This window comes from Podarcis vaucheri (assembly GCF_965113315.1).
Source record: "Podarcis vaucheri genome assembly, chromosome: 2".
Classification (NCBI taxonomy): domain Eukaryota; kingdom Metazoa; phylum Chordata; class Lepidosauria; order Squamata; family Lacertidae; genus Podarcis; species Podarcis vaucheri.
This window is the reverse complement of record NC_138760.1, coordinates 57846214-57858428: the sequence shown is the minus strand read 5'-3', so window position 1 is coordinate 57858428 and position 12215 is coordinate 57846214. Positions and strand designations below refer to the sequence as shown.

Genomic DNA, 12215 nt, shown 5'->3' with positions numbered 1-12215 from the left:
TTTACATTCAAACAGGCCTTTCAATCTATGAACAGAAACTTTTCAGTCAATTGTTTTACTCTCTCCACCCCCTACTGTTATGGCCGGCAACTTTTTATGGTCAAGGAATGATTATACAGCTGTACAGCAGGCATAAATCCAAAAGGCAAAGAATCCCCATATCTGTGTCTGGATGTTTAGAAAAGATACACCTGTCAGATTTTTGACTGTTATGTCATGGCATGTGAAAAAGCCAAAGGAAAAATAGATTGCAACTCTTCACAAGCCAAGGCTGAAAACAGGATGTGGAAAAGGGACATATAGATGCTACAGAGCTAATAAAATATTTTATTTGGTGGGCACACAACATTTTGTTATGTAGCAGCTATGTGGTGTAACCCGTGCCGGAATTATGTATAAGCTAAACAAGCTATAGCTTAGGGCCCCACTCTCTTGCACCCCCAAATTTAAAGGAATTCTTTAAAGTTAGAACTTAATAATTATTTCACTATTAATATCTTTCTTCTTAATTGTATTTCAGTTCAACAATTACTTTGATAAAATACATATTTTGTTGTCTGCAAATTGCTTTAGGTCCATATTTAGGTCCATAAATTACCATATAGCATATATTCAACACAAAACAGTGACAATTTGTTGTTGACAAAGGACAGCTGGACATATAAAGGGCCCCATTACCTTCAGTAGCTTAGGGCCTCATCAAACCTAAATCCGGCCCTGGGTGGAACTACCCTAACTGAATTATTTTGGCCTCATGATTTTTTCTTCTTTATTTCTTTCTGTATCTGAGTTCAATCCACATTCTGATACTATCCCAAAATGAGACAACTTGCAATGTTTAATTGTGATGGACAGATCAGCATGTCCCCAAAAGCCAGCTCACAGCTGCCCTATTTACCATGTGGTTGTCAGGTGAAAAACATGCTGAGTCAGTATGGGGTGATAAATATGGGCTGGTTCAAAGACCCTACATCTAAAGTTTTCCAGGTGGAAAGGTCCATGGAGGCAGCTGTATAGTGGAAGTAGTGTCTGAGCCAATCTGACCACATTGGGAGGTGGTGCTTCCCAGTAGCCAGTCATAAAGGGGTGGGGGTTATTACTGCACCTACACCAATCACTACTAGGAAGCAACACCAAGCAACACCAGATCATTGCTGCACATGATCTTATGCTACTTTCTGGGAGGTTTTGCACTGAGGGTTTTAGAGCATCTAAACCAAGTCTGCAGTTAGGATCGAGAAGTTTTCACTCAATTTGTATTGGCTGGCACTACTCTGCGGAAAGGTTGTTGTGTCCTTTAGATATTCTTCTGTAGGGAGTTCTTGTATGGTGGGGAGACTGCTTAAATGACCTTATAAAGTAGTTATTTCCTACAAAATCAAGAAAGTGTGTTTTTGCTGTGCCAAATCTGTAATAAACATATGATTGGTTCTTTTAAGCATTCTCACAGCCATGTGCAAACTACGGTACTTGCGAGCAAGCAGCTGTCACAGGGCAGGGAAGAACACCTAGAGGGCACCTGTAAGATCTTATATTTTGAGGTGCACCCCATTCACTCTATCCATTTAAGATTGTGTGCTAAAGGCATACCTTTGACTTGGACATAGCACATTTTGCTAACTTCTACGTATGTTACTCTGGACGATGTAGGTTAATTAGAGCAGATCTACACCATACTTTTAAAGCCCACCCAACACACATTTAAAGCACATGACTTTCCCCAAAGAATCTTGGGAACTGTAGTTTAACCATGCTGGGAATTGTAGGTTTTTTTGTGAGGACGACGACGACAACAACGAGTGCAGCTTCTAGGATTCTTTGGGGAGATTCATGTACTTTAAATGTGTGTTGGATGTGGTTTAAATGCATAGCATAGACCTGCCCACAGTTTTATGGCAAAGGCTCTGTGTCTTTAATATAAGCTTGATATCCAGAAGTCAGTCAGCTCTTTTGCCTGTATGGGAATGCAGTCACAGGGAAACCTGATTTTCTGCATGCAACTCTATAAAAATGAAGCAGCTGTCCATAAAAAATGTCAGTAGTCCTAACTGCAGTACTGGTTGTTGAACTATACGTAAAATGTTTAGTTTTTGCAGTCCATAAGATCAGTAGATACTGAGCAGCTTTTCATTTTGCAAAGTCATACAAATGTTTGCTTATGTAAGATGAGTATAGAACAATTTTAGAACAAGAAGGTGACTCAGATTAATGTCTGGCTAGCATTTATCAACTAAAGTCAATTTCCCCAGCTAAGTGTGGGACTGTATATTGTACTGCAAAACAACAACACAGTGCTATCCAGTAAACTAAACAAAGGAAAAAAGCCACAAACAAACGATAGACCCTCAACACTCAGATCTCCCATTCCTCTCTGCAATGTCATGTTCAATTTACTCTGTGTCATCATCATCACCACCACCACCATTTATTATTTATACTCCACCCATCTGGCTGGGTTTCCCTAGCCACTCTGGGCAGCTCCCAACAGAATACTAAAAACATGATAAAAGATCAAACATTAAAAGCTTCCCTAAACAGGGCTGCTTTCAGATGTCTTCTAAAAGTCAGATACTATAGTTGTTTATTTCCTTAACATCTGGTGGGCGGGTGTTCCACAGGGCGGGTGCCACTACCAAGAAGGCCTGGTCATTACAATGTGAAGTTATTGGACTATAATTCCCATCCTCCCTGACCATCAGCCATGTTGGCTAAAGCGGATGGGAGTTGATATCGAGCAACACCTAGAAGGCATCATGTTGGCTACTTTTGGTATTAGCTTTTCCCTAGCAGTGAAACTGTTAACCAGAATTTAGACCACGATGTTGGAAGTTGTAGTGCAAAATACCAGGGAGAAACCACACTGGGGAAGACTGATTTTGACTGAGACCTCTCAATGTGAGCCTTGAAAATGTCACGATTTTGTATGAACTAGATAACAGAAATAAGAATAATAAATGCTCAGCGGAAGAAAATGATTAATTTGGGGTGTCTATGTGCAAGCATTCACACAAAATAGACTCTGGAGAATTTTCCACACATAACTCAAAGCCACTTCCAGAGCCTGCAATATCTTGTGATTGCAGAATCCTTAACAGGAGTTGCTTTCCTAAAAGCAAAGCAAAGTCTGTGAGGCAGGGTCTGATCTTGTTTACAGAGCTGCCAGTCTGGTGAAATGCGCTTTTAAGCCAATATGCATGACACAAGGGTCTGGCTTTGTATGTGGCTCCCAAAAAGTTTGTATTCTGGGCTAGTCATCCAGACAAATTCAGTGCTGTGGACTGAATCCAACACTCCCTCTCTGTATACACTCAGCAGTGTTTGTACACACACACACACACACACACACAGAGAGAGAGAGAGAGAGAGAGAGAGAGAGAGAGAGAGAGATTGGCTTTGTTATTTCTCTCTAGACTTCTGCTTGCCACTAGGTGTCTTCCTGCTTTACTTAATATATATATGATTTTGAAAGGTATACTCATGTCCCTTTATATGTATTGTTCTGTGTAGGACTCTGTGCACATTTTACAAGACTAGCAGTGAGAAGCAAGTTGATCCTCTTTAAGCTTGGAGGCCAAGGAAGAGGAAAATACTTTCTTAAATAGCAACAATCAATTAAAGGCACTTCTGCAGTTGATACTTTACCTTCCACTCTTTAACACAGTTTTCAACATTTGTTTGTAGCCATTGTTTCCCATTTGTTACTGCTTTGGAGTCTGTTATTGTTGTTGTTGTTGTTGTTATTGTTGTTATTATTATTATTATTATTATTATTATTATTATTTGAAGGGCTTTCCCCCAGTGATTAATCAGGGATCACATACGGAATTTGGTGATGTCACAGTGGCACATATCCAGTCAAATTTGTTATATGATGACATCACTGAGGACAGAAAGCATCCCTGTTGTCCTCCTGGTTGTGTCATACTGTACTATCAGTTCCACTGCTCACTGGCAGTGCATTTTTGCTACAATCCAACTCGAATCATGGGCATGCATGTTGTATCAGAATATCAATTCAAATGCACATCTCAGTTAAGTGACGCAGTGTGAATGTCACATGCGACAGAAGGTGTCATTTGCCTGCCATGAAACACTTTCACTGGGATTCACATCTCCTCTTTAACCTGCTATCCTACTGAGCAAAGTGTTAGACCCTTTCACCAAGGGGTGTAAAAGAACCTCCTAATGACATATAAAGGAATAATGCATTCACCAAGGGTGGAAATGTACACAGAACACTTCACCCCCATTTCACCTCAGCCCTAGAACATTGTGCTCCTTGGGAATCGCAGTAGTGGCAAGCTGCACCCCCACCTGTGGGCAAACAAACACAATTGCAAATCGAGTTCCTGTGCTTCCATTTCAAATAGCAGGCTGGTGCGCCTACTTTCATGGGTAAATCTACTTCACTGCTTGTCTGCTGACCTTTGCAAGCAGGCAAAGACAATTACAGGAACAATGTGAAAATGAGGGATACATCAAGAGAAAGAGAAAGAGAAAGAGAAAGAGAAAGAGAAAGAGAAAGAGAAAGAGAAAGAGAGATTATGTACAGTGGCACAATTTGGCTTGTTTGCTGAAAACTGGCAGGGAACCATGTGCAGGTCTATATGGAGGGCACCCAATGGCATCTTTTAAATCAGGGGTAAGGAACAATCTTCCAGGGGCCACATGCAAGTTGAAAGTGACGAGGACACAGGGAAAAGTGGATAGGACGAAGGATTGCACTTTTAACTTTGTACGGAAGTCTACATTCCAGCCATGCAAAAGCCATCGTTTTCTGTACACACAGCCCACTCCATCCTCCTTACAGGCAAGCAAGTGGCTTTATTACAGTTCAAGGACACAACCCAGCAAGGCAAAAAGCACCCAAAGAGAGCATGGAAGAGGGCTATGGCCTGGGGAGAAGGGGCGACTGTCTGACGGGCTAGATAGAGACGTGAACAGTCTTCGTATCATGGGATGGATATTTCCTACCCCTGCTTTAAATGTATTCCCCCCCAAGAAGTGGATTTTCAAAGCAAAAAAGTCATACAGATTTTCCTATCAGAAGAGATGGCTTGCCTAGGGAAGGGGTACATGGAATACATTGCCATTTGTACCGTTTTGGCTTATTCCCCCCACCCCACCCTAGGGGCTGTGCTGAAAGAAACGGCTTTGGGCCTCCACCCCAAGTTCACAGAAATATTTTTTTTTCTTGGCAGCTGCGTACCCATGCACACAATCACACGGAGTCAAAGAGGGCTGCTTGCATGCGTTGTTCACATGCCCTAATAACAACGAGGGAGACTAACTACTATTATGTAAGTTATGCTCACTGATTTTATATATCAGTCTCGATAACACTCAGAAGGGGATGCAATGTTCCCACAGTGAATTTGATCCGTGTGTTGTGTGGGGGGGAGAGGATGGGGGCATCTCGAGCTACACTGCCCTGTTTCGGCAGCCAATTCATTCCTGCCCCTGTAACCTTTCTTTTGTCATTGCAGGTGCCACATAAGAGTTGTGACAACCGCACAAAATCAGTATAGTGGTACCTTGGTTTTCAAATGCCTTGGTACTCAAACAACTTGGAACCCAAACACTGCAAACCCGGAAGTAAGTCTTCCGGTTTGTGAACTGTTTTGGGAAGCCAAATGTGCTCCGTTTTGAGTGTTACGCTCCCGATTTGAGTGCCACACTTCCATTTTGAGTGTTACGCTGAGGTCTATTTTTGCTATTTATTTTGTGTTTTTGCAGCTCTTTTTTTTGTGTGACTGTGTGGAACCCAGTTCAGCTACTGACTGACTGATTGTGTGACTGCAGTACATTGTTTATTGCTTTGATTTTATGGATCAATCGTCTCATTAGATAGTAAAATTCATGTTAAATTGCTGTTTTAGGTGTTGTTTTTAAAAGTCTGGGACGGATTAATCCATTTTGCATTACTTTCTATGGGAAAGCGCACCTTGGTTTTGGAACACTTTGGTTTGGGAAGAGACTTCTGGAACGAATTAAGTTTGAGAAGCAAGGTACCACTCTATGTACTTCTGAGCCCTGTTAAGCGGCTTCACATCCAGATAAGGTTACTAACCAGTCTGCGGATATCCCTCTCGCTCTCCCATTTGATCTTCGAGATTGCTTCCTGGTGGGATTGGTGCTCACTCCGAAGATCCCCCGCTTTGATCTTATCCGCCTGGATCATGTTGTTCAGGGCTTCGTCCACCTGCTTTTTGGCAGACTTGAGTTCGGTAATTTCCTGCAAAAGCTTAAGGCGCTCAGAGTCAAATTGTTTCCTGGCCTCTTCGCGAGCCTCAATGGTCAGTGCTGTCCGTACTTTGTCGCTGCTCCCTTCCCGCAACGCGTACAGGGCTGACTTGAGCCTCTGGATTTCACTGTCTCTGATTTTCATTGTCCGAGCCATTTCTTGCTCGTGCTGCTTGATGAGATTCTCCCGCACGGCCTGCAGCTCTTTCATCTTCTCCTCGTGGAGCTTTGCTTTCAGTTCAGTGATCTGCACTGTCTGCTTGCGCTGCTCCAGCTCCCGGATCCGCTTCGTTTCTTGGGTTTTCTCCCTTTCGAGTCTGCTTACCTACAGGAAGACAATAAAGCAAGGGAGAGAGAAAAATAGATGTAATGAAACAATTAATAATGATGACAATGACTATCCATTACATTTGTTGCTACATAAAATGTTTCAAAGCAGATGGCAATTATAAAAAAGTATACCAACACAGAAGTTTGAAGCAACAGCAAAAGAATTAAACAACCTTCCTTAGTACAAATACTCCTCCTGCAATTTGATAAAAAGGCTGAATCCTAGCCTTCCTTACTAAAAGGGTGGACACAGCAGTAGGCTGAAGTATGATCATACCATATGATCTTAGTTAAAAATCAAATGCTGGGGTCTGTCTTTGCTTGTGGCCTGTCTTTGCTTGTGGCCTAAAAGTTGATAATGGTGATGTAAGTCTTAAAAATGTTCACAGAATTTGCAGTTGTCACACAATTCCAAATGGCTTCTTTTTCTTCCAAGAGTGAGACCAAAAGCTTGTTTACTAATGTAGCTAAAGTCCTGAGCAGCAAGTTTCCAACCAAACCTTAACCGAAGTGTGAACCCTGAGTCCCAAGCAATTCACACCTGAGTTAATCTGATCTCCACCTTTGGGGAATTGCACACTGATTCAGATGCTCGTCTTGCATTCATTCGGAATTATAGAGATAAATTTCTAAGACCTTTTTTTGTTGTTGCTGTTGCTATCATAGAGTTGGAAGGGACCCCAAGGGTCAACTTGTCCAAACATCCACAATTCGGGAAATCTAACACATTTCCTTTGTATGTGTTCCAATACACTGTATTTCAGGCTTAAAAACTAGCTCATGAGGGTGAAGATACAGAGGGAGAGGAGAAGGACATGGTGTGCTTTACCTGCAAGCAAATTCGCATAGCTATCTGGGAGTTGTAATTCATCCAATGTTTGCTATTTTTCAATGGGCCACCAGAAAATGGTTAACAATAGATCACTAAGGTGTTCTGTGGCTGGTAGAATCATAGAATCATAGAATCATAGAGTTGGAAGAGACCAGAAGGGCCATCGAGTCCAACCCCCCTGCCAAGCAGGAAACACCATCAGAGCACTCCTGACATATGGTAGTTAGGTTTTGGGCCAGCCTACAGTTTTGTGTTCCATTCATCGTTGGTGATGCACGCCACTTTACTAGATTTGTAGATGGAAGAAGGTGGTATCTCATAACAGCAGATTTATGTATAAGCTAAACAAGCTATAGCTTAGGGCCCCAGTCTCTTGCCCCCCCCCCCAAATTGAAGGGAACTTTGGACTGCCCTGTAGTCCAAAATATAATATAAAATATATACTTCTTTGTAATTGTATTTCAGTTCAACAATTACTTTGATAAAATACATATTTTATGTGCAAATGGCTTTAGATACCTATTAGGTCCATAATTTACCATATAGAATATATTCAACATAAAAAACAGCGACAATTCATTGTTGACAAAAGACAGCCGGACATAGAAAGGACCCCATTACCTTCAGTAGCTTAGGGCCTCATCAAACCTAAATCCAGCCCTGCATATCAGTCTTACTTTGAATATGCAGCTTATTCTGAAAAGGAAAAGTATGGCTTTTGAGCCAAGGTGACGATTAAACCTTTGTGTCTTAATTTCACAAAATACTATCTAAGGGTACGCAAGGGAAGATTCTGCTCGTGTCAGGCCTGACTTCAGAAAGCAAATCTAAAGATTGTAACTTCACAAAAGATGGCTTACATTACACAGGTTATTTCTGACGAATATCCCCCCCCCTGCACTATCCTCTGACACTTGGACATGAACTCTCTTTATTGTGTGTATGTGATTTGTTTTACTGCTGCTGAATTATTCTGTCATCTGGAGAATTTAGTTTTGTTTCTTCTATCTACGATTTAAAAGATGCATAAATCAAGTTGAAGAGATCATTTACAAAATTTGCTGTAAATATATATATGCCAGTCAGCATTCCTGCATATAGATATAGCCAGTCAGCAATCCTACAAAAGAATAAAAATAGCAGGAAACAAACAACAAGACAACAACACAGAAGAGGGTAAAAATCAGAACTCACAAATTCTTGAAAATAGTGTAAAAGTTAGCAATCTTTAAAAGACTGTGTAAATAAAAAAATATTTGCCTGGTTCTAAAACAATAGCAAGGTAAGGGCCAGGTGACTCTCACCTGGGAGGGCATTCCATATGCATGACATTGCCACCAAACAGCCGGTCTCCAAGGGAGCTTTTCTACCATTGCAAATAGAAGGCAAGAGGATGAGAGATTTTAAGCCTTCTTTCATGGTCTCAATCTGGCTCACCCTCACCTTATGCACCAGCTCAGTGCCGGATTCACGTATAAGCTAAACAAGCTATAGCTTAGGGCCTCCCTCTCTTGCCCCCGCCCCCAAATAAATTAAAGGGGAAAAAACCTGGATGTACATTTCCAAAATATAAGATAAAAAACAAATAAAATAAAACCTACATACAGCAAAAGTGTTTTGTGTTGTGTAGGCTCCTGTGATGTAAGCAATGGGCCCCACCTGCTAGCCTGCTCCCTAAAATATCACTGGTTTTCTCATTTCTATATATAGGGTGCCTACATTCTGCATGTGCAAAAAACACATATTTTGTTATGTGCAAATGGCTATTAGATACCTATTAGGTTTATAAATGACCATATAGCATATATTCAACACAAAAAACAGCGACCATTTGTTGTTGACAAAGGACAGCTGGACATATAAAGGGCCCCATTACCTTCAGTAGCTTGGGGCCTTATCAAACCTAAATCCAGTCTTGCACCAGCTATTTATTTTTTAAAATAAGCAAGCATGCCTGGGTTAACTACGTGACAAGCCTCACATCTAGCTTGGCCCTTCCGCAACACTGATTATTTCCTTGAGCCCATCTGAAATCTGCTGACAGAGCTTTTGAAGTCTGTGCATCGCAACCTGAATGGGTGGCTTAAATCCGCACTTCATCTTTATTACTTCAGAAACAATATTCAATAGGAATTTTGCCTAAAGAAGGGCTCGTGTATGGATCTCAGCACTCGCCCCTATAAATATTTCACGGTTCTTGACAGAAAACAACAACAATAATGTCTTTTCTGCACTGTAAGCTGCTTTCAACATCATCATGAGGGCAGACTTCAAGTGCAGCCTGATAGTGACAAACGCAATTTAGCGAGGGAAAAACACTTGGATAGAGAAACAATTTTGGTTTAATACTAAAGCTTGCAGGGGGAGGGGTGTTCAGTGCACAGTGATGACCAGGGAAAGGCTTTTGTTCAATAAATAAGGCTTTCCTTTGAGTATTTCTTTTTCAACAAATATAGTGAAATACAATTTAAGGGCAAGCAAGGAAATATTTAAAACCAACAGGGAGGCCCACTCACTGATAACACCAAGGAAAAATCAATATAATATTGTAATAGGCTTGCAGCGATGAAGCCTTGTCAGAAACTGCACTTGTGGACTTTTTCTGTGGAGGGGAAAAAGGGACTATCTGTGCTCTGCCAACAACTCTGTGAGGCAAGTAAGGCTGAGATGAGGTGACTATCCCAAGTCCACATCGTGAGTTTTGTGGCTCAGTTGGGAACTGAACTCAGGTCTCCTTGGGTGAAGTCCAAAACTCAGCCCACCTCACCAGGCGTGGAGAATCTTTTTTCATTCCGAGGGCCTCATTGCATCCAACCTCCTTGGACCACATACTGGCAGTGGGCAGAGAGAAACAAAAGTGGGTGTGGCCAGAACAGGTGAGGCCAGAAGTTACACACAAACAGCACCCACCATACATAGATTCAGCACACACCTGTTCACATACACATGCGCACGCATACACATGGCACACACACATGTACAATTTGGAATAATTGCATATGCATAAGCAGACTTTCACTCACATGCTCCCTCCACTGCAGTTGGGCTTGCTCTATTTAGGACAGTTCACACACTAGCCTCAATGGATATGGCATATGCTTAGACCATTGAAAAGTACCATACATGCCACCCCAAGCCCCAGTGGCTATGCAGCTTCCAGTTTGCACATGCCAGGATGAACAACTTTTCATGTTCACCGTATGCATGTAAGGATGATCAGGGTTCCTTATTGGTTAGAAAGTCTCCACACACACCTGTCCCCATGCAGGGCTGGTAGGTACATGGGGGAAGTCACTGGGGTCCTGCTCTGTATTCCAAGTGCATATGCATAGAGGTTACCATGTGAATTTTCCCCATGACATTGAAAGAAGACTTCAGTTTGGAATAATTGCTGTAGGGTGATTCTGGGGACATGTTTTACTGTAGTTAGCTGTCTCCAAAAGCGATATGAAAATAGCTCTTGCCTTAGGAAGAGCACTGATCAGTTTTAGTTCTGATGTGAAGACTTTGGTAACCTATACTGAACCCAAATTGCTCTTTGGAAACTTTCCCTCTCCTTAGCATTTATCTGGTTTAAAATATATTCCATAACCATGGACGAAGGAATAAAATAAAGAAGGGGGGGAATGCTTTTTTTTGCCTCAATACATCTTGGGATAGTCACCTCATCTCAGCCTTACTTGCCTCACACAGTTGTTAGAATAAAATGAAGAATCTCCTTTGAATGCCATCTTGAACTCCTTGGCGAGTTAGATAAAAATGTGCCAAAAATAATGGCTTAATTTGCTTCTCTTAAAGCAGGGGTCTGCAACCTTTAAGACAAAAAGAGCCACTTGGACTCGTTTCCGAAGAAAAAACAAATGGGAGCCGCAAAACTCGTCATTATAAAAATAACTTTTTTGTCACTTTTTAAAAATTATTTCTTTGTTTGACCCCTCAGAATTACTCCTCCTCATAGAAATAAACGTTAAATTAACAAGTTACCTTTGTGTGTGTGTGTGTTCTTCACTCCCCTTCAAAACAGTGACCAGCGTACATGCCCCCTTTCAATCCAGTGACCAGTGTACATGCCCCTTACAATGTAGCGGGCGGGCGGGCAGGAAGGTGACATCGGGACGGTGCGTGACTAACTCACGCACTGTCCCCATGCGACGTCACAGCCAGTACAGCGCCCGCCACAGTGGGGAGTGTTGGGGCGCACAATGCACCTGCTCACCTCGCTAGTATCCGCCCCGGAGCCGCGGCAAAGGTGTAAAAGAGCCACATGCGGCTCCGGAGCCGCAGGTTGCAGACCCGTGTCTTAAAGTTATCCAATACTTATTGGATTTATTTTTATGCGCCTCTTTTCATCTGTCCCACCTAGACTTCTGGAATTCACCTGTGTTCAAACTGTGTTTCTAAAATTGTGATGATGATACCAACAGCAATGTACAGTAGACGACACTTTTCTGCTGTTGGGACAATCTTGCTGATCCTTCAGGTATTTGCTATGGGACCCCTTTGTAGAACACAAGAGTACCATTTAAGGAAAGGGCCTCTTACCCATCCTCTGTTTTATAGCACATAAGATTATGACTCAGGAATATCTCTCATTATTACAAGAAGGAAAAATTACAAGAAAAACTGCAACGAACACCATGTATCTTCTCGCCGCTCTTAAAATCTGGCTGCCCCACCCATTCTCGATATATGACGTGGGTCCCTTTGTCTCTCTCTTGTTAATAGCACATTCCAAAAAGCTGCAACCAACCAAGAGATGCAGATGACTGTAGGGTTGGAATGAAGTGGCAATTGTCAGGACAACCTCCTC

At 41.9% G+C, this 12215-nt stretch overlaps 1 protein-coding gene across 5 annotated transcripts in view; it reads right to left on the bottom strand.

Annotated features, from left to right (window-relative positions):
- The window catches only part of JAKMIP2 (janus kinase and microtubule interacting protein 2), a 98008-nt gene that overhangs the window by 27107 nt on the left and 58686 nt on the right, over positions 1-12215 (bottom strand). For 4 of the 5 annotated variants that reach the window (XM_082213464.1, XM_082213462.1, XM_082213463.1 and 1 more), the window contains exon 3: positions 6071-6568. In XM_082213464.1, coding sequence (XP_082069590.1) covers positions 6071-6568 — 498 coding nt within the window. Of the gene's footprint in view, positions 1-6070; positions 6569-9281; positions 9900-12215 lie in introns of those variants that run through there. The other variant, XM_082213466.1, reaches the window with a different exon arrangement.